Source organism: Embiotoca jacksoni, unplaced genomic scaffold (assembly GCF_022577435.1).
Source record: "Embiotoca jacksoni isolate LCO1_2020_lvr unplaced genomic scaffold, fEmbJac1.0.p SCAF_46, whole genome shotgun sequence".
Classification (NCBI taxonomy): domain Eukaryota; kingdom Metazoa; phylum Chordata; class Actinopteri; family Embiotocidae; genus Embiotoca; species Embiotoca jacksoni.
Genome location: NW_027185399.1, coordinates 610042 through 632742, shown reverse-complemented (window position 1 = coordinate 632742; position 22701 = coordinate 610042). Strand labels below are relative to the sequence as shown.

The 22701-nt window shown below is 42.2% G+C and overlaps 1 protein-coding gene across 9 annotated transcripts in view; it reads right to left on the bottom strand.

Moving 5' to 3' along the window:
* The window catches only part of LOC138210525 (glutamate receptor-interacting protein 2-like), a 220769-nt gene that overhangs the window by 52093 nt on the left and 145975 nt on the right, over nt 1-22701 (bottom strand). Inside the window, exon 1 of one of the 9 annotated variants that reach the window (XM_069169730.1) lies at nt 13097-13302. The exons of the other annotated variants lie outside the window; for them this stretch is intronic. Within the exon in view, the coding sequence (XP_069025831.1) occupies nt 13097-13151 (55 nt within the window). The 5' untranslated portion in view covers nt 13152-13302. Of the gene's footprint in view, nt 1-13096; nt 13303-22701 lie in introns of those variants that run through there. 9 annotated transcript variants of the gene reach the window in all.

Here is a 22701-nt window from a genome sequence, read left to right as displayed (position 1 = left end):
ATTATAATCAAGGACAATTACACTACAGTTTAAAATAAATGTCCTTGTCAAACTTGCAGAGTAAATATGTATTTTTTAATACTTTTCAGCACCTGAAGCGGAGTTATAAACCAGCTTACTATCACAAACAGAGTAGAGCAGTTGGAAGGGATTTGTGCCTGAGTGTCCTGCAAAATCCTTTATCTTCTAAATTATGCTTTTAATTCTCCTTTAAATTACGTTCACACTCTGTTCCACTAGACTGCCTTTAAAGTATCGGTTTCAAGGATGTGCAAGAGTTGGTTTTGTTAGCTGTTGACCCAAGCCCCTGGATGTGAGACATATTACTTGGGAACTGTCACCGAGCTTAACTAGTGGTTCTACATTATATATACTTAATTTTTTTCTTTTTTTTTTAATGTTACACTGTGGCTGAGTGGTTTGCACTGTCGCCTGCAGCTTATTCACACTGGGACTGCATTAGTTTCCCCCCACAATCCAAAAGACCTAAAGATTAGCCAAACATAAGTGGGAATGTGTTTGACGGACGGGGGAAAGGTTTATCTATCCATTTGTTCTCAGTATCCGCACTATAATAAGTGAGGGTGTTCAGATATGAGTTCAATTATTATCATTATTAAAATGAATAGATAGAATAAACTTTTATTGACGAGGCTTTTGTGAAAGCTGCTGAAACTCCTTTGGTGAATTTCAGTGTCTTGGGAGCTTTTTCTTTCCACTGTGCTTGCAGTTTTCTTTACTCATCAGTTATTTTTATTGCAATGTCAAGTCAAAGATCTCTTCCCATGTACTATGAACTTATTGACAGTTGGATCCTCAAATATGATTACGATCCTCCCATTTTATCTTCCAGACTGACTATTGTATAATGCACCAACCACAACAAAGTGATTACATTTCCCTTAAAAAAAAAAAAACTCAGTCAGATATCTTTTTTGCAATTAAGTTAAAACCATAGCGCAAGATATATAAATACATTTCCATTATATTCAAACCCTCGCACAAAAAGTTAATATAATGTTGATTAAGCCAGGTAAAATCTCTTTGCATTTCACAGTATAAATACTTTTTTTAAATCCGGTGTCTGGTGAGACATTCCCGTCCCCGACTTCCAGTTTAGCCCGATGCTAACCTAAATGGAGATAAAATAATCCAATTGTGCAATTCTTCTAGACTTTGCAAATGTTATTGAATGGAATAGATATAATTCTGATGGTAAAAACGAGCCATTTTGTGGGTGTTGTGACCTTCAAAACAATTTATCCACCATTTTACAGTCGCAACGGTGGGGGCATATAACATCAGCATGTGTCGCAGTGTTTTTGTAATTACTCTCACTGACAGTAGGGGGAGACAATAATTCCACATTTAAGTAAATGAAACCGTTTCATAAAGTCAGCCGAGTGATTTCAATTCTGAAATAACTAGCCTACTTGAAATTAAATGGTTTCATTTACTTAGTAATATTTAAGAACTCTGAACTTCTAAATTGTAGCTTAAAAAGGAGCTTAAAATTGACATGACATTGTGTCTGAATGCCCTGAATTGTGCTTGATGACAGAGTTTATAAGTGTCGATTGACAACTTTTTTTTAACTTGATGGTTGTGAGAATATCTGAAAATGGCAAATAAAGCAGATATAAATGTGATATGTTCAGGGTGCTATGTTAAAAACAAACAAAAAAGTTGTAAGGAATATTCTTCTATTCTACTCTAGATTAATTTGCGTGAATAAGTCCAACGACATCACAAGCCCATATGCATCATTTTCCCACCATAGACTGGGTGGTTTACCGCCTTCCAACAACTTCAGTATATAACGGATTTCCCTCCAACCATTTCCATACGTGACACATTTCCCTGCCCTCTTTAACAACTTTGAAAATAAACAGCGCTTTCCCCACTGGCGATGCTTCGAAAATCAGTCCTCTTCCCAGCAGTGTCGGTGGGAAAGGAGGCCATTGTTGTTGTTTCTCGGAGTTTAGCGTTCGTCACAGAGGTGTAATAAGTTTAATAATTCACAAGTTGTGGATTCAATTTGCTTGAAACCGCTTTCATAAGTTATGCGGCTGGCTGCATTTTCCTGCTGTCGCGCTGTCACAGCCATAAGCCTAGAGGCTGCTCACGAACGAACACACACACACACACACACACACACACACACACACACGCGCATGAGCCTTCAGCGGTAGATAGTGACGCATACACACACACACACACACACACACACACACACACACACACACACACACACACACCAAAAAAAAAAGGATTCAAGCAACTAAATGTGCACCTGCCACGCACCAAAAAAAAAAAATAGTGTGTATGAAAACATGAGGTCCCGAGATGCGCAGACAAACAAATAATAAACGCGTACACTCACACTCACACAAACACAGATAGAAAGGATGCTTCGGGGGCAACTTGGCCATCTCTGCCCTGCTGACTGGATGTAAGACAAACTGTTCCCCCCCTCCAGCATGGATGAATCCTCTCGTCCTCCAAACCCACAAACCTCTCAACTTTCCCTCCTGACTGAGGTATCAGCTCGCTGCAAAACATGTTTGTCACAACAGGCATTTCTGGAAGCTTCATCTGCTGGCACCACCGGCCCTTTTTTTTTTTTTTTTTGGAACGAATATATGCACGTCGTCTCCACACCGACACATTTTCTTTCCCGCCGCCTCTCCCCAACTCTCTGATAAATTAGCGTCTCCCAGTGAATAATTTGAATGTGATTAGGCTAATGACCGCCGCCGCTGTCAGCTTACCGAACAGGTTGAGTTATAGACGAGGTGTCGGGGCCAGATTTCACCTCTTTGCGTGTTGCTTACGCCGCCGAGCATCTTTTCAAGCGGAGACGGTAATGACTCGAGCAGGTTTTTGACAGAATAAAAGGATGGTTTCTCATTTCGGAGAAATGTGAGCAAAATTCTGTAAAAAAAAAAAAAAAAGAAAAAATTGTGTGAACGTTGCGATTCATTGCTTTGTAACGGCAGCCGAAGCCGACGGTACGAGTTTCATTATGATGCACTCGTGCTGTTGTTGCTCACTCGCTCTCCGCTGAGTGACTGACGGGGAAATTGAATGACTAAAATAGTGACTCCTCAGCCTGCAGCTACGCAGCAACGCAGAAGATACACTGAGCGGGACTGAAAAGAAAATGTGTGCCTTCTCCAATGCAAATACATGACTGAATGAATAAATGCAATTAAAAGAAAGAGAGAGAAAAATAGGATGAAATTAAGACAACCCAGGATTACGGCAAAGCCCGTAAATAGCCGCGCGTCTGTCCGCTACGGCAAAGCGTGACATAGCTACGCTTGGGCGCCTTTAAGCGTGACAGTTACACGTTTTGCTGAAGTGGATGTGCGTAGTTAGGGTTCGGAAACCGAACAGTAGCAGTATAGCAGTCAGTGATTAACATCAGAGTGATTTCTAATGTGGGTGTGAGGGGGTGGGGTGTTCAGTTGGTTGCAAATCTTCAACCTCAGTGCTAGGCTCCACACTAAATGTGAAACACTGTTCCTTTAAGAGTCCACTGTATTTTTTTTTTTTTTTATGAGCTGGATGAAATAACAGATAGGAACTCATTTGTATTTGTTACGGCACAAATAAAGTAACACGCAGCAAAATACGACGTGCGGTATCCTCTGCTGGTGTCACAGGGTCAAAGGTCAAAACAATTCACCTGTCAGATTGAGAACATCTTTGCTTTATGCAGAAACACCTGCTGGGCTTGTGTTAGTGTGTGTGTGTGTGTGTGTGTGTGTGTGTGTGTGTGTGTGTGTGTGTGTGTGTGTGTGTGTGTGTTTATGTGCAAGCATGCATGAAGGGAATACTAAGAGACACTTCTCTGTAGCATCTTGCAGGATTGCCTAAAGCTTTAACCCAACCTTTACACAAACACACACACACACACACACACACACACACACACACACACACACACACACACACACACACACACACACAGTGTAATGACAAACCCCATTGGCTGTCGGGGAACGAGGCTGCGCCGCCAAACATCTGACAGCGGAAAAGGAGGGGATTTGATTGCTGAAGTTCACGCTTCTTTCACTGCCTCCTCATAATTGCGCACGAGTTTCAGGTTGTCTGCTCAAAACTGCGCTCAGCAAAAATGCCTCTGCAGAGTTTGATCACCCAGGTACAGGTGCAGCACGCACGAGATCCAACAGACTGCATCTGAGCTGCTCGAAAACGGGGTTGTTCCAAACATGGCGCCCGGTGATGTTGATAACTGGGTGACAATTTTTTTGAGGGTGGGAGCGACTACTTTAACAGCCTTCAAAGACCATAATTCAACGTCGTCGTTCGGACTTGCATGGAAATATATAAATAATATATATATTTCCATATACATTTATATATATATATATTTCTATATATATAAATTCGGTTCAAACAACCCAGATATGCACAAAACCTTTTTTTGCCCATGTTTTAAACCAGACATCTGGAGGTCTTTTTGATCTGGAAATGGAGGTTATTTGCATATCAAATGCCGACTTGCCGAGTCTCACAGCAGTCGTGTGAGAGTCATCAGTGTCACATGAATCAAGTTGTGAATTGGTGTGAAAACACCTGGGAATAGCTGATAGAAAACTTTAAGGGCAAAAAAAACCAAAAAAAAAAACAAGGAAAGCTTACCTGACTACCGGCGAGTATATTTGGGACGAGAACCGGTTGGTTAAATTTCCCACTCAAAAACTCTTAAATTGTCCCTTTAGGACCACTGAAAACGTTCCCGACAAAACTGTTGTCTCAAGCTTCCCCCAAACACTGACACGCACACGTATCGAGCCATTTTTCGCCTCGAAGTTACAGAAAAGCTGTGAGACGGACGGACGGACGGAGAGAGACGGAGCTCGGGGTGGTCCGCAAAACAATGGACCCAAACACAAACGCCTATTTCGCACAAAGGACATCTCTACTGTACAAGTATGCTCTGACAGATAGTTTGAAAGCACATAATTGAGCAAACACATTCAAAATACACAATCTCTGCACGCGCACACACACACACACTTGTATATCTTTGCCGGAGGGCGCTCCTGTGCTAGTTGCCGCCACGATGACGACTTCACATTATCTGGGAGGATTATGGGCTTTTCTACGGAGAGAGACAAACACATCAAAACACAACATTTCCATTATTTTTGCAGATAAACGCGCACGCGCACACGCACAGCCTTATTGCTCAAAGACACCCACTGTAAATGTACCGAATGTGTGCATATTAAATCACACTGACACACAAGAGGGTCCAAAGAAACTCGCTCACGGTTGGAACCACAAACACAAGACGAGCGGAGGCGCGCACGTGGAGGGAGTCTGAAGTGATTTCTCTCGACGTGACAGCGATGCAGATGTTCAGGGCGAACCTGCGTTACAACCACCTCCGCCGAGGGGAAGGCAGCGCCGTTCTAGATTATTGTTTTTGGGCAACATAAAACTGAATTATGGGTAATGCTGCAAAAAAGTCTTCAAAAGGTCTTGAAAATGTTGCGGCTTCAGGTTGGGTTTCGGACTTTTTTTTTTTTTTTTTTTTTGTTCGTGCTTCATTTTCCAATCGAAGAACCATTTTTTTATTTCTCTATTTGAATGTCCTCGTCGGTAATCGTAGCATTTCATGTGCGTCCAATGGATACGTCTTACCCAATAAAAAGAGAGGGAAAAAAGAAAGCGGAGCGGATGGCCGACCGTAAGTGTGGTGAACTGATGTAACCGCGGTAAAACCTGAGAAAAGGCACAAATACAGCTGTAGGTCTCAAACCGGGCGAGGTTCTTCAAATATTTAGGATATATTTACATATGTCGAAAATATAGTATTTCTATTCCACCAATCTGATGCACACAAGTGAAAACGTGTTGCAATTCACAGGAAAGACTTCCAGCATCTGAATTCTGTTACCGGAAGAAATACGACCTTCACCAACTTCTAAAAAGAGTTCAAGATGGCCAAAGTTAATAATAGATAATCTTCCTGATGTACGTCTTTAAAAGTTGGTGCAACGTGTTTTCTGTTTACTATCCGAAGGCTTTCTGTCCATCAATATTAAGACCTTTTGTTACAATCGAAAATTGACTTTAAATCTTTTTTCTGGTGAATTACAAGCTATGACTGGTTCACTACTCTTTTATTTTTTTAATTTTTATTCTGTCATGTTGCATCAATAATCTTCTCTATAAACAGTTATGTGCATATGAATGCAGAATCTGTAGGCAGCGGGTCACGGTTTTGGTACCGGAAGAGATCTGAACAGTCCACGAGGAGGGCAAAAAAAAAAAGAGGCGTATCGGAGGATATGAGCTTTTCTTAATTTCTTATTTTTAGTTTTGAAGCTTTGCCGTCGTGGTTTTAAGCTGTTAACCGAGCGTTACCTCAACCCAGTTTGTCGCGTCTCAAATTGCTAATTGGACTGTTAAAAATGACTGGTGCCTTGTAGAGGAATTCTTGGCCTGGATATGCGCTGTACTCCAGAAATACTGCCGACTGTCATAGCTGATGGGTTCCACATTGCATCAGTAAAAACATGAAATAACAACGCATCCACCAAGAGCTGTGATTTGATACGGGTAATACTTTACCGTTCGCTTTTATTATACTGAAATGGCTGTAAAAAGACCATGAATGGGTTTAAAATTTAAACCACAGTATGGTCTTGTTAAAAAAAAAAGAAAGAAACATTGACTTATTTTTATAACGACCCAGAAGAATTCCTCAGAATACGATAGACAGAAAAACACTTATTTTCCAACGACAATGTGTTTGGAAGAAAAAACAAATGTCCAGAATGTACCGGCACTGTGCACAATAGTAAACATTACCATAACAATGCTGTCAATTTACGATATTTTCTTGCCTGAGTTAATAAGCATAACGCACTCGAATGAGCTGAAACTACAGCAGGTTTTTGTAGTGAGCAGCTGCAAGGTACCGACAAAAAAAACAACAACTTACGAATATTAAAGCAGGATTCTGCAGGGACAAAAAAAAAAAATAGAGCAACAATACTCCGCAAAGGCTTCACAGGGTGCATAAAAGAAAATACAAGATGGAAGTGAAAGGAATTAAATTGAACAGATTGAATGCACTCAGCCGCCTCATTATTCGTAAAAAAAACTTTTAATAAGGCATTTAAGCCAACGCTCCATTATAATCAACTAGCTATTTACCAAACCACCAGGTAGACATCACGGGACAATAAATGAACCAGTGGGCTGCCGAAGAGTTCAGACAAAAGGACGGACGCACCTGTTCATTCACGGCCACAACGCGTAAAAGTAAAAGTTCAGGTTTTTTTCTAGTTGTGTACTTGATCAGTATTCTCCTTCAGTAGCAAAGACACACATTTTTGCCACGAAATCCATCAACAGTACGTCAAACGTGACCTTTTTAGCGGGTTCACTTCGTCCTTTCCGCCAACCCCCCGATTTCTTTTAGGGAAATACCCGTTTAACCTTCGGCGGAGTGGTTTTTAGCCTCGTATCGTTCCCTAATTAAACTGTCTTTCAACCAACCCGCTCTTCCTTCACACCTTTAAATATCAGACAAAAGTTGTCAGGAAAGGTGCGTGGTGCAGCTTTTTAGATGTGAGCAGACAGTTTATTTTTCTCGTTGGCCTCTTTAACATTCACTACAGAAGCTACAAGTAAAGATTAAGGTCAGACGTCCTTGGAATATTTGGTGTCTTATTGCCAAAAAAACAAACATGAAAAGACAGAAATGAAAAGATCCAACAAGTACGTATTGTCTACGTTTACGAACACCGAGGCATCTTTTTCTTCTTGGTCATCTTAAAACTGTAAAGAAAAGATTTGTCGCTGGGTAAACCTTCATTACACACACACACACACACACTGTTGTGTATTTAAATCTATCCACCAGCCACTGAATATATTTATGATGTCACGATAAAAACCAGAAGAAGGCCCAAAACGGAAAAAGAGGCAGGTTGAAGCGAACAAAGACTTTTCTTTCAATGGTCTGTGAAAATAAAAAATAAAAAAGTCCAGGCTGGCAAACACAATACAAAAGGGAGAGCAAGGTCCGACGTCCAGACAGGAGTCCAGGCAACAAACCAGATCTCTGGAAAACTACGGCATTGCGAGTGACGCAAGAAACCCGGTCTGAGACAGCAGAGACGTCGTCTGTAGGAATCGGATCGGAATCGCGTTTTAAAGCACGTCCAAAGAAAGGCCTTGTTTGAGACTACGAGTTATGCTGGCCTTTTAAATTAGGACTTACTCTCCAGCAACTACTGTAGCAGACCGGTTGAAGATACACCGTGGAGGTGGCTCCGGCTGAGTGAGTGGAAGCAGGCGAAGTGGGCGGGGCAATTATTGGGCACGGAGAGAAACAGAAGCTGGGGACCTCTGGTGGTCGGAGGGAGCAACACAAGCAACGAACTAAACAGACTTGAGGCGAAGCGAGGCCAAAGAAAGCGACACTTGACCCAGTTTAAAGGATTTACGTCTTCACTTGGAACCAATGAGGCTGATACGGAAGGTTAGGGAGTACGGTTTTGGTCTTTTCATGGGATTTCTTTTCATATTAACAACAATACAGAATATCACAACTCTGAACCTTCAAAATGTTCTGGAATTTAGGGGTGGACTTCTAAACCCTTGTTTTCACTCCTATAAATGGTATTTATTGGCCTTGCTTGATGACACGTTCACTTTTGATATATATTTTTTCATGTTCTTCGTGTGTGTAATAGTGGCAGATCAGAAACTACTCAGCAGGCCTATTTTTTTTTAAAAAAAAGCTTGAAGCCGTGTTGGTGACAAAAACTGTACAAAAGCAAACACGGCACGGCAAAGCGAAAGTAAAAATGATCGCAAGAGTCTCCAGGTATCCACATGTGAGTCTGTACATCACACACACACACACACACACACACACACACACACACACACACACACACACACACACACACACACACACACACAGGCTGAATTCAAGGCGTCTGATTGCTGCCATTATGAAACTGAAGGCACTGAAGCTGTGTAATTAGTTATTGTCCATGACGGTGCTGGCGAAAACCGTCTGTTAACACACACACACACACACACACACACACACACACACACACACACACAGATTGGTAATAAGAGAGACACCAGAAGGACGAGGGAGAGACGACGTAATACTGCACACATGAACTGTAACACCAGCCACCCACTCAGTAAATATAACAGAAAACAAAATACAGAATATGCACAATAAAAACATACAGCAAACACACGTATCCTAAACGTGCACATACAAGCTGCGTCACCCCTCGCACAAGTTTAAAACATTTTTTATTTTACACCCCCTCATCCACACGCACATCTCTCGCCCACACAAACTGAGTGGCCACGGCAGGAACAAGCAGTAATTAGGACGGTTAATGGCTTGTCTGTTGTGGTTAATTGCAGCCTGTATGGATCTGGTTGGGAGGAGGAGGAGCAGGAGGAGGAGGATGAAGGCTGGCTGAAGAGGAGTCTCATCATCACTTTAGCTGTAATGATCACGTTTTTTTTTTTTTTTTTTTTTAATCCTCTGCGTCATCTCTTTAACTTCTTTCTTTTACAGCTTGAAACTTTGCGACACGAAAGTTCGTAAAACTGAAAGCACAAAGTGTTCGTCCACCGATCGGAAAGGAGATGTTTGAGAAAAAAAACAGCACGTTCAAGAAATGACAATCAGACCAACCAAAAACAAAACGATGAATCGGTTGTCTGTAAGCAGCTTAATATGACCAGTAATTACATTTATTGCGACCTCTAGTGGCCACAATAATAATGATGATGGGAACAAAGGAGGAAGTCAAGTGAAGTGGTCTCAAGGGTGATAAAAGTCCATGTCGAGAACGCTGTTCGTTTACTGTACGAAGAAAAAAAAAAAAAATGTACGTAGGAAAGTTAACGTCTATACGTACAACTTGCGTCGAATACAATAACGTAACTTCTGTAATTAACGTACGTATGTTATGTTAAATGCTACCAAGTCGTTTCAGTGCCTAAACTGTGACCGTTTCACAACATTATCGACGTGTTTATGATGGTTACCGAATTACCAATTCTCACGTATGTACGAAGACGTCTTGAACCTGAAAAATCCCTTTGAGACTCGCTGGAATTGAGACCGAAGATGTGTTGAAGAAAAAGGGGCTTCGTTCCAACTCCTCCTTCAATTTGAACTTTCAAGACTGGAAAACACCCAAAAATATTTTCGAGAGGTAAAGCAAAGTTACCGGGTTGAAAGACCCCAACGCTTATCGTGAGTGGAGGACGTAGATAGAGGCTAGTGGTTACCAAGCAACTAACAGGCCAGGTGGGGTAAGGATTGTGGATATACGACATCGGTTTCCTCCGTGAAAGTCCGACGGCTACACACCTTCGTTCGCCAACTGAGTCTCCACAACCGTTTTTACTGAAAAAGTCGCACGACTTCTCGCGCTGACATTGGACGGAAATCACGACGGGGCCGAAAGGCCGTCGGGCGGTCCGAGTTCGGCCGACCGCCGTCGCCAGAAACTCCAAAAGCTTTATCGTTCGTTTGCTCTGAAAGAACAAGCGATACTGAAATCCCAAAACTGCACCGCCAACGCAGCGCCATCTGACGGTTGGTGTCCCGTGAAAAAAAAGAAAGAAAACTAAAGTAAGATAAAAAAAAAAAAAAAAAAAAGAAACGAGCGTCAAGACTACTGTTATCAACGTGCAGGTCGAGTAAATACAGCATGTTTGAAACGGGCCGTTTTAGATCCATCTTGTAAACCGCGGGAAAAGACGCCCTGCTGGAGGATTACGGTCATGACACGCCGAGCAAAAATTGAGTTTGTAGGGGAATAAAAAAAAAAAAAACTCATCGTTCATTTAGTGTCCATTTCTCCTCTATTGACGTTTATTTTATGTGCTCATCAAAACTAACGCAAAGATTAAATCAATCCCCTAAAATTTGTGGTTTTTTTTTTACAAACAGCGCGATCAGTAACGGTTATCTTCGGAAGAAAAGCAAAACCAAAAAGACCATCCATCCCTTCACCTGTTCTCCTTGATACCGTTCTGAACTTCTATTTTTAACCTCCCCCTCCCTCCCCATCCGCTCAACAATGAAAGCAAAATTACAGCAGCTTCGCAACAAAGCACGCAGCGAAATGTGAAACCTCTCGAGCGTCCGTACATCGCTGCGAAACTAAAGAGAAATAAAAGCAGCTCTGCGAGTCGCAGACGTCCGAGCGCCGTCACCAGCGGCTCCGTTCGCCTCCGACAATATCGCCCTCCGCGATGTTCGTCGGCGCGTGAAATAGGACGGCGCTCACCTTATTAATATCCCCGACGCGTCTCGTTAACTCGAACGCACTAATGTACTGCACATCGTGAAGGAGATGGACTTAAAACGCATTTCATGCCGGGATTAGATTTGCTCGTTTTAAAATCTCGGGCCTCAAACCGAGTTTTGTCGACCGTGCCCGAACTCAAAAGATATTTCTACAATAACTACAATCATAGAGAGAAACGGGTTAAATGACAAGACGGCTTTCTTCTTTTAAAAAAAAAAAGAAAAGAAAAAAAATGCAGAAGCGGCAACACATATTAGCGGCGGGAAGAGTACTTGGTGGTTTTAAACCGCTGGAAACACATCTGTTTGATGCAAATCAATACCTGCTCATTCACCTTCACACCTACGGCCCATTTATGTTCACCGATTCCAATTCGCAAGTGAAGTCGTTCATTTGGAGGTTTGTACGCCTGAGTTTTGATATTTTATATTCTCTTGTGTTTCCCCTCCCCGAACTGAAATTGTCCAAATGGATTTGACTGATTGCTCAGGTCAGGGATGGATAAACCCGCGTCGGCTTCTCCACCAGCCTCCACCCAGATGTTCACGCGTACGTTTAGAGGATCGAAATTCATCACACGCGTTCATTTAATGCGCCGAAACTTCGAGGCGGTGCTAAGTTTACCAAATTCTACCAACATTTCCAAAAATGTCCTTTTTTTTTGTTGAAATAAAAGAACTTCGTGACGCTCGGACCGATAACGAGGTGGTCTGTCGCTCGCCGATTTGTGTTTTAAACTTTCACGAGTTATGTCACTCGATGACCTCCGACACTTTGAGTTCCACGCGTTGTCGGGACCGCCGGCGGAGTCGAGCAGGGAGATCGAATTCTGCGTTCAACTCCGGAAACAGAGACCCTTTAAAATGCTCCCACACTGGAGCAAAGAGCTCGCTGAGGGTTGTTGGGTTGTTGTTTTGTTTGGTTGCATTCGGGGTTTTCCAGAAGGGAAGAACTCTTCAACTTCAATCTCTCTCTGATTCTGGTTCTGGTATAATATGTCGAGTATTTGAAGAAAGGTTATGGAAGTTTCTCCTGTTAAACAACACTTGGCATATTTTATGATGCATTAAAGACAATAGAGTTTAAAAAAAAAAGAAACAATATAAATGCTAAAACTTTTAACAAACATACAGCAATTGTCCCATTTTTTTTACTTTCTAAAAGGCTAACTGTACTTCGCTCGACCCTAAAGCTGGTGAAAATGTTTACAAAAATTAACGTTTAATCACAAAGGCACAAATTAACCACGATAATGTAGAACAGTCGTTGGCGTTGACCCCAAAAATGTCGTTCTACGCAAGAGACATTCACCACCGTGACAGATGATACTCAGTATAAAGTAGAAATAAAAGTATTTCCCAAGTTAAAACCAATACAAAGTAAAAAAAAAAAAAAATCTAAATTCTAATTCCCTCTGGGAGATTAGTAGTATCTAGTTAAGATTGTTGTTTGGATTAAAGAAATACTGAATAACACAGAAAAACACGAACCACACAAACCAAAAAAACCCCCGAAAAGCTGAATTGAGAAAATGGCGCCACCTACAGACAAATGAACTCCATCAACAGAACATCCAACCGAGCATGCATGCGGCTTCTGAACGGCAGGTGATTTCTGGGAAGTGCAGTTCAGAATCAACACAAACAGAAACGCCGATAAACGAACGACGACTCGCTTTAAACGCTCATTTAAAAAAAAACAAAAAAACAACAACGTTCCTCTCGGCTTCCGCCACTCACCGACACCGCTCGCCCCGACGTCCCTTCTCAAACCGCAGAACATGACCGCGGACATTTGAGTTTTTCCCTCCTCAGAGAAACATCCACAGAGGGAGTGGGAAAAAAAAAAAAGAAAAAAGAAAAGAGAGAGAGTAAAAACTAAACGCCGTTTTAAAAATAAATAAATAAAAAAAATAAAAATAATAAAAAAAAAAAAAGATAGGAAGAGGACGGAGAGAGGAAGAGAGACAGAGGGAGCGATGCGGACTGCCGAGCGCTCAGGGAACACAGTGGCGATGATAAGAGATGACTGGCGCTTACGTTACGACCACTCAACACCCCCCCCCCCCCAGAGAGAGAGAGAGAGAGAGAGAGAGAGAGAGAGAGGTACACGTTGAGAAAGCAGGAAGCGGGAGAGAGAGTAGGATGAGCTTAGGGGCGAGAGAAAGTGTGTAGTAAGAGGCATAAAAAAAAATAAAAAAAAATAAAAAAAGAGGAAAGAAATAAAGGGTAAGATGCTGAAGAGTTTATGTGGGAGTATAAGCACCAAAGAGACGAAATGAGACGGACGGGAGAGCGAGGCGGGAACAGAAAAATTCATTTTTAAAAGAAAAGCAGGGAAAAAAAAAAAAGAGAGAGAGAGGTTAAGAGAATTTTGCGCATTCACACTTTGTTTTTGTGTTTTTTGTTTTTTAATCAGGCTTATATGACAAGCCTGGTTTAGAACCACTTATTGGCAAATTTGATGAAACATGTCAGGTTTTAAACACTGTGGGGCGGGGGGGGGGGGGCAGGGAGAGGGGTAATACACGACTTATAATTATAACTCGTGATCAAATCTGTCAACTTTTAACATACTACTTAAAAAAAATTAAAAAAATCAAGCATCAAGCATCAAGCAAGCCCAGTTTAGTCAACTTTTTTTTCTATCTTTTCTATTTTTTTTTTCTCTATTTAAAATTCTTCTATTATTTGGTTCTATTTTAAGAAATACATTTCCCAATGTTTTTTTTTTCTATTTTTTTTTTTCTTGCCTATGCTTCACGATCCTGTTTACGTTTCAGAAATCGAAGGCAGCGCGTGCGGAAAAAACGCCGTGTCGCTGTCAGCGGTCGAACAAAAATACAGGTCGTAGAGTCCGGCTCGTACGCTTCATCTGGGTTACGATACGTTCCGTTTGCGCTTTACGAACCGTATCATCCGCTGAAATGTTCCCACGTCGGCGGTGATGCCGATAAAGCAATTTATTTATTTTTAATTAGAGAGGTTGATCGCGTTTAAAAGCAGCGACGCGGGAGAAACTGGGGAGAGAGAAAAAAATAAAAAAAAGATTTAAGAGAGCGACGCCACAAAGGGAGTGAATGATTGAGAGCAGCAGTGTGTGTGTGTGTGTGTGTGTGTGTGTGTGTGTGTGTGTGTGTGAGTGTGTGAGTGTGTGTGTGTGTGTGAGTGTGAGTGAGTGTGTGAGTGTGTGTGTGTGTGAGTGTGTGTGTGTGTGAGTGTGAGTGTGTGTGAGTGTGTGTGTGTGTGTGTGTGTGTGTGTGTGAGTGTGTGTGTGTGTGTGTGTGTGTGTGTGTGTGTGTGTGTGTGGAGGTATGAGAGGAGTGTGCAGAGATTAGATAGAGTAGAATAACTGGATCCAGACATCCCACTTCTCCTCCTCCAGCTTTTTCCTCCACATGTTACTGACACTTTTACTCACAGCAAAAACAACAACAACAACAACAAAAGAACAAAATCACGCGCGACGAATTTCACAAAAATCTTTAAAAAAAAAAAGAAATTGTTGATTTTTAGCTTGGTTTTTTGTTTTGTTTTTTCTGCTTTAGGGTTGTTTGTAGAAAAACAGAAAAGTCGTTTGTACTATAAATTCCACGAATTTAAAAAAGCGTCGACAGTTAACAGATGTGTTCGATATAAACGGCCTCGGGGCTACAATGTCACGTGGTGAATCCGACACATATGTACATAGTTTCCTTCTACTTCCTACTTCCTCCATCTCGCTCTGCTCTCAGTAAGGTATCTTATTTTATTTTTGCAGGGGGGGGGGGGGGGGGGGGGGGGGGTGGCGGGGGAGAGGGAGGGGGGGGGTGTTGTTTCCTCTCTCCCCGCTGTCTAAAATCATCAAAGCAAAAACCCTGAGGAACGCCACACACACACAATGAAATACACGCATATTTGACATGGCTGCGCACAAACGCCTTTTGAAATCGCACGAACCTAATCTGTCTGCTGGCTGGCTTTTTTTTTTGGGGGGGGGGGGGGCAGAGACGCTAATAACCTCGGCCTATTACTCTCTCCTCTCTCTCTCTCTCTCTCTCTCTCTCCGCCTCGTGGCCACTTGGTTTTCGAAGGTTGCTCGCCCCCGCGCGAGCCCTGACCTAGATTCATCACCGAACAGCATCTTGTACATCAGCACAGGCTCTGAGTCACATCGCTCAGTCTAGTCTGGCTCCGGATCACTCAGGAAGTCCACGCCAGCAACACGCAACTCTGCCAATGCCTTTTTTATCTCTTCTTTCTTACTGTTTTTTTTTTAAATTTTTAAATTTTATTTTTTTCTCGCTTCTTTTGAATTGTAAAGCAGTGTAAGAAATATCTTACATCTTGAGTTTAAAAAACAAAAAACAAAAAAAACCGAAATGAGCATCCGGCCATAACTCCTCGAGTAACCTTAACGAATGACTTCGCTCGACCCCCTAAAGTTGGATAACAGTCGTTGGCGTTGACCCCCGAAAATGTCGTTCTGCGCGAGAGACATTCACCCGCCCGACGATACGCAGTGTGAAGTAGAAATCGAAGTATCTCCCAAGTTAAAACCAAATTACAAAAAAATAAATAAAATCCCTTCGGGAGTTTAGTGGTATATAATTTAAATTGTGTTTTTGGATTGAGTAAATATTGCATAACACATAAAAACAAACCACAAAAAAAACAAGACAAAAAAAAAAAAAAATCTAAACTGAATTGAGAATATGGCGCCACCTAAAGGACAAATGAACTCCATCAACAGAACGTCCAACCAAGGTGATTTCTGGGAAGTGTAGTTCAGAATCAACACAAACAGAAACGCCGATAAATTAACGGACGGGGACATCGTCTTAAGTCCACGGGGGGAAAAAAAAAAACCCAACGTGTTCAGAATGACACGCCAACACAAAAAACACATCTTTTTGAGGCTTGTTTTCCAATTAATGACGTGATTATTTTCAGATGGAGCGAATTTAGCGAAAAAACAAACAAGATAACTCGTGGAGATTTAATATTGACTGAGAATTTTCAGAGACTAGTTGAATGGAAGTCTATGGAGCCAGAATCTTTTTTGGATTCAACCCTCTAGTGGCACTCGGTGGTATCGCAGCTTAAGGCGCTTCTGCATCGGCCTCGGGAAGCCACGGACACTTTTATATACTAGTCTATGGTACGTAGGGAAGTAGGTGTTTGCGCATCATTAAATGTCATGTATGATGCAATTTATATGCATTAGTGGTGTGTGTGTGTGTGTGTGTGTGTGTGTGTGTGGTGTGTGTGGTGTGTGTGTGTGTGTGTGTGTACTTTGGGCATCCCTGAGAGCTTTCTTCAAGGTTTAAAAAAAAAAAAAAGATGGAGGGAGAGGTGGAATCAAAATAACCAGTGATGAAAATGAGTCAGATCAGCTCGCTCGCTCACTCACACTCTCTCTCTCACACACACACACACACACACACACACACACACCACACTTGAAAGCACATTTCATGTTGCACATGGGCAGAATTTTTCTCATCTTGTTTCTCCATCTCATTGGTTTTTCTCTCTCATCTCTCTCTCTCTCTCTCTCTCTCTCTCTCTCTCTCTCTCTCTCTCTCTCTCAATATGTGGGTTTCAAGTGCAAATGAATCCACACTCCCGAGGATTATGGGTAAGTACTTTGAAGTGGCAAATGACGGCCTCCTGTGGCTCGACGCAGGAAGCGCACGCGGACACTCACACCCACTCGTGTGTGTCTCTCTCACACACACACACACACACACACACACACACACACACACACACACACACACACACACACATCTAGGTGTCTAGACGAACGAAGGCCGACCACGCAAACGCACACAAAAGGTCAGCTGTCTGATTTGAGAGGCGTGTCACATGATTGGAATGAAAATAACTTTCAATTAGATCGTTTTGTCTGGACAATGTAGTTTTGATAGCAACGAAACATTTAATATAAAAAAGGGAGCGAATACTATTCATGTAGATCTCACGTATATTTGTAAAGTAGAGCATTTTTAGGAACAGCAAAAAGATGTCAGACATATTTTTAACGTGGACTAATATCCAGCGAGGTGAACGTCTTCGGAGACGCTGGTTCCTGACGGTATCATCCCAAGCTTGGCACACCTTCTTCTTACCGGACAATCACGGCCATCATTTGGACATATAAATAAAAAAACAATAAACAAAACTGCCGCCGCAGAGCTTTTGCGCCTCTAGCGCCAACAGGAAGTGTCGTGCAAACTAAAAGTGATCATACTGTCCTAAAAAAAAAAAAATTGACTATAAAAATGTGCAAACAGTAGCTTAAAATAACGTATGAACACCATAAACTGTATGTAAAAGTAGACATAGCTTCTAGGTGTGAAAAATGAGGCTAATGCAGAAATGCCCCGAACTGCAATACCACCGAGCGCCACCAGAGGTCGGCTCCAAAACAGCTCCCAGCTCCACAGACTCCCATTTCAACTTCTCTCATGAAATACAAAGTCAATCAGTTTTGTAGTCACTCCTTCTTATTGGGTTTCTGGAGGTCCATCTGAAAAATAATAATCCAAAAGCCGTGTTTTTGGGGGCGTGTCTGTTTGATTGACAGGCCGGCGATGCAGTCAGGTTACAGCTATCGGTGGGCGGGACGTAGTATCGTCGGGTTTCCAATCAGATCGACCCCTCGTCCCCCCCCCCCCCTCCCAGCTCATCCAAATATGGTCACTTCCTGCTCCGAACTGGCAAGATGGGGCTTAAATCCGAGCTCGAGGCTCGGTAACGGCCGTTCACCCGGCGGCACATCAGCACCCGTTCCCTCCCATTTTAACATCGAAGGACAACAGGTGCGTCCGTTCTGGCGTACGGTCGTTTCGACACCGGTCGTTCGGCCTGACGTGCTCGGCCACAGTTGCTACGGCGAACGAAAGGCACGAGTCAGCGCGACGAGTCTCCAAAAACTGACCCAGAATCTGAAAGTGATGTTATTTAAGCCGCAGACTGCACTGTTGCTATTTCTCAATCTTAATCTTCCAGTGTCATTTAAAGCTCAGTGATCGGAAGTCTTTTACCGAAAACTCTTTTAGGTGTTGTGGAAATACTGTAGTGAACATTATGCCCCCCATTTTCTCCTGATATTTGGGGAGGAAGTTTGGGAGTTATTTTCACTTCTTTTTTTTTTTTTTCTTGTAGCTTAAAGATAACCTGGTTTTGCTGCAAACATCTCAGCCTCCTTTCGCACTCTCTTTTAAATTCCCTCTCCGATGTGCATGTCTCGCTGCCGCTTCATCCTATCCCCTCTAATAGCACTCTGCACAACACTGCGGGACACAAATGAGGACAGATGGAGACAAAAAAAAAAAAAAAAGAAAACTGTCTGAGGGCAATGCAAGAGGAACACACAAAAAAACCTTTAAGGGGGGAAAAAAAAAAATTAGACTTTGAATAAACACAGGAAAAGGAAGTGACGTGAAGAGGGAGATCGAGGTGAAGTAAGACGGAGAGAAGAGGAGGACAAATTCAACGTGACAGAGACGGAAACAAGGGTAACGAGAGACATATTTGAATCTCTTTAAAGCAGACTTATTTGCATCGCTTTTAAATCACTCGATGCAGTTTAATTGCTGACTCTGCAGTCATTCTCGTGCTAAGTGGTCAAAATGCACTCGAGTGCGTTCAACTGCAGGTGGAAGTATCGCAGCTCAAAGGCACTTCAGTAAATGGACGCGTTGCTGCTCTCGGTCAGCCCGTCTCCACCTTCACTCGTTTATTCTGTTGCGTTGCCGGTCAAAGCTGTGATGTTCAGTACAAAAGCAGTCAACAGGAGTTCGGTACATGAATTCTAACCGATGTATTATGTTTGTTGCGTTTGATATGCTGTCAATGAGGAAGTAACGGTCACAAACTAGAAATGAGTCGACAGCCCCAGAAGGAAGGAAGGAAGGAAGGAAGGAAGGAAGGAGGGAGGGAGGGATGAAAGAAAGAAAGGAAGAAAGACAGAGAGGAAGGAAGGAAGGAAGGAAGGAAGGAAGGAAGGAAGGAAGGAAAGAAGGAAGGAGGGAGGGAGGGAAGGAAGAAAGAAAGAAAGAAAGAAGAAGGAAAGAAAGAAAGAAAGAAAGAAGAGAAAGAAAGAAAGAAGAAAGAAAGAAAGAAAGAAAGAAAGACAGCAAGGAAGGAAGGAAGGAAGGAAGGAAGGAAGGAAAGAAAGGAAGAAAGACAGAGGAAGGAAGGAAGACAGAAAGGAAAGAAAGAAAGAAAGAAAGAAAATAAGGCTCAACTAATCTGGAAGAAAATGGTTTAAACTGCAGTAGACCATGAGGAGAGTGAAGAATTGAGTCGGAGATGAAGTGACAGACGTAGGAGAGAAGCCGAGTGCAGATCAGCAGGTTTGTGGCGCCGCAGCCGGGAAGTCGGGCGAGTTTGAAATGCAAATTAACCCCAAATCTGTATTTTTTTTTTTACACTCTTCCTCAGTGGAATCGCAGCTTTCTGCCGTGCCAGCGACGCCCGACCTGTCAGCCGCCTCATAATTCACTCTTTCACGTCACCCCTTCTCTCTTCCAGTATTCAGGTTGCACAAGTTTGGATTAAACACAGAAAAATATATATATTTTTTTTTGCTCTTGTTCAGGTGGATGTTTCACACTGAGCTATGAAACCGGCGCTTTCTTATTCATTACGGAGACGTTTCCCGGCCCAGTTAACCCAACTGGCATATTTACCTTCATCTCTACTGCGCTCATTAAAAACAATTTTATTCATCAATCACAATTCATAAATCGCATATTATAAATCACAGGATTAAAAGATAAAATAACGGCTGCTGGAACAACTTTCCTGGATGTTTCCCTGGCAACCGATGAAACAAATGCGTACGAGATATTTCTCCTGAATTTACTGATGAGACTTCTAAATATTTATTATTCAAATCACTTGCTAATACTTCTCACTACACGCTTCTGTCTTGCTTGCCTGAATAAAGTTTTACCATTTGCTTACGGGACCGTACACTGGCGAGTCCAACTGGCTGAAAGTAATCTCCTCAGACTTCACTCGGAGCTCAAGTATGATAATGCATTATTTATTTTTTAGGATTTTTTTTGTTGTTGTTGTTTTTTTGCACGTATGCTTCATACTGTGTATGTTTTATGCTTATCAGTAGACTGACCCAATTCAAAATAACAATAAAAACATAATTTGTTGGAACGGCCAAAATGCATTCCCCTTTCAGTTGTGTGAAAATTGACAGATGACTCTGTTCTAGAGAAGAAAAAAAAAATACAAATTACGATTGGTCACATGAAAAATGACTTTTGTTTATCCATTTTGTCAAAGCCTGCTTGGCTTCTTGGTTTAGTCACCAAAAACCACGGAGTTAAGTTCAGGAAAAGAGGCTGGTTTGGGTTAAATATGAGACGGTTGCGTGAATATATGGGGGTCTGGGTACTCTCCGTAGAGAATCGTTTCCAGTCGTTACATCCCACTGCACTTATAACCTTTATCATATTTTGCAGCTCGCTTAATGTTTTCATGACTGTTTTTAAATGTTTTAATCACTGTTGTTAATTGTTCTTAAATGTCCTTTTCTTTTGCATTACGTTTTGATGCTTTTAAACGGTTTCATGTGAAGCACTTTGAATCGCCTTGTTGTCGAAATGTGCTGTACAAATAAACTTGCCTTGCTGGACCTCGGGGTTATTTTTCGAAACTACGGGAGCAGCCTTTAACCAATCGGTACGCGCCAAATCCGGACCAAAAAAAAAAAAAAAAAATCAAACCATTGCTGCAACTACTTCTTTTTTAGAAAGAAATGCTCGACTTCAACGTCACCGCACTAAAACCGGCGGCTGAGTGAACAGCGTTTCCAGACTGAAGTAATCTGGAGCCGTGAGAGCAGGCTGCCGTATGTTCAGCATCAAAGGAAGGAGAAGAGCGAGAGCAGTGGAAATGCAAACTCAAAGGGGAGCGAGGGCGAATGTTTGGGCGAATAAAATAATCAAACGAGGGACCACAGCTCGCCTCCCAGTAGTCAACGCCACGCCTTTGAACCATACTCACCATTTCCCTCCAACTTTAACAAAGCAGTTTGTTTATCTACTCTCCTGCCGATGCTCGTTACGTGGGTTGTTTTTACCAAGACAAACAACCTTTTATTTTAATTTTGTGTGGTATCATGACATGGTAATAAGCAGTGATGGATTTGTTTTTTTTACGTTGGACGAAACCCACCGTGCAGGCCGGTCTTCAGTGTTTGTTTTGCCCGAAGCTTGTTTCGGTTTTGAAAACACCCATTCCTTTTCTTTTAACTTGACTTTATCGGCTTTGAAATGTGACGGATTTTTGTTCCATATGTATTTCGTTTCGGCAAACAAATGTAATTGACGGTTAGGGAAAGATTGTCATGGGTTTAAAATAATCTTTTTTTTTTTTTTGCCCCTTTTGTTTTACAGTTCTATAAGATTGACAAACTCTCTTGATATGTAAAATAATTTTCTGGACAAAGGAAGTCTCGGAAGTATTTATCAGAAGATGCTAACCATGAAATGCTTCCAAGCTGACGTCTATTGACTTCACCGCGAAACATACGAGTATCATTTCATATATTCCTGCTCGTCTTCGAGCCCTGTCGTCCCTTCTCTGTCTAAATATGACTCCCCCTTTGTCTCGAGTGTCTTTTGTAACCCTGCCTTGACATAATGAGGACAAGGTACCAAAAGTGTGAAACCCTCTGATTCTCTTTCTTTTACTGTCTCTTTTTTTTTTAAGGCCCTTATTTGTTGGCTGTACTGATTTTTTGTTTCTACTATGAGCTCATTGTGTTCTCTGGCAGCCGACTAGGGGAGCTGAGAAAGGCCAAACAATGGTTCTCTGAAAGCGCTTCTTAAAAAAAAACAACGTCATCCTGAGCTCCTTATCTGCCGTATACCGACCGAACAACACCGGCGCTTGTCACTCGTCTCGGTTCCTTTACCCCGAACGCAGCGACGGCAACCTGTCATCGCTTCCTCCAAAACTCTCCTACTCTTTCATTCCTGCCATATTTTGTTTTTCCATCCTTCTCGTTTTCTTTCTTTCCTTTATCTTCCTCCTTCTCACGTCCTCCAGGCTAGTTTTTCCTCCTCTAATCTCTCCGTCACTTATTACAGTCCTCACCCCTCTTTGTCTGTCCCTTTGGTGTTTCAGCCCGTCCTCCCCCGTCCTCTCCCGTCCTCCCCCCCCATCACATCCCTGTCTTCTATTTCACTCATTTTCTTGCGTCCTCATTGCCCTCTCCTCTACTTTTTCCTCCATGTTCCTTTTGTTTTTTTTTGCTTTCTCGTTGCTTTTCTTATTCTTTGTCCTATTGCTCCCTCCTTTTTCTCATTCTCCTCACCCGTCCGTCTCGT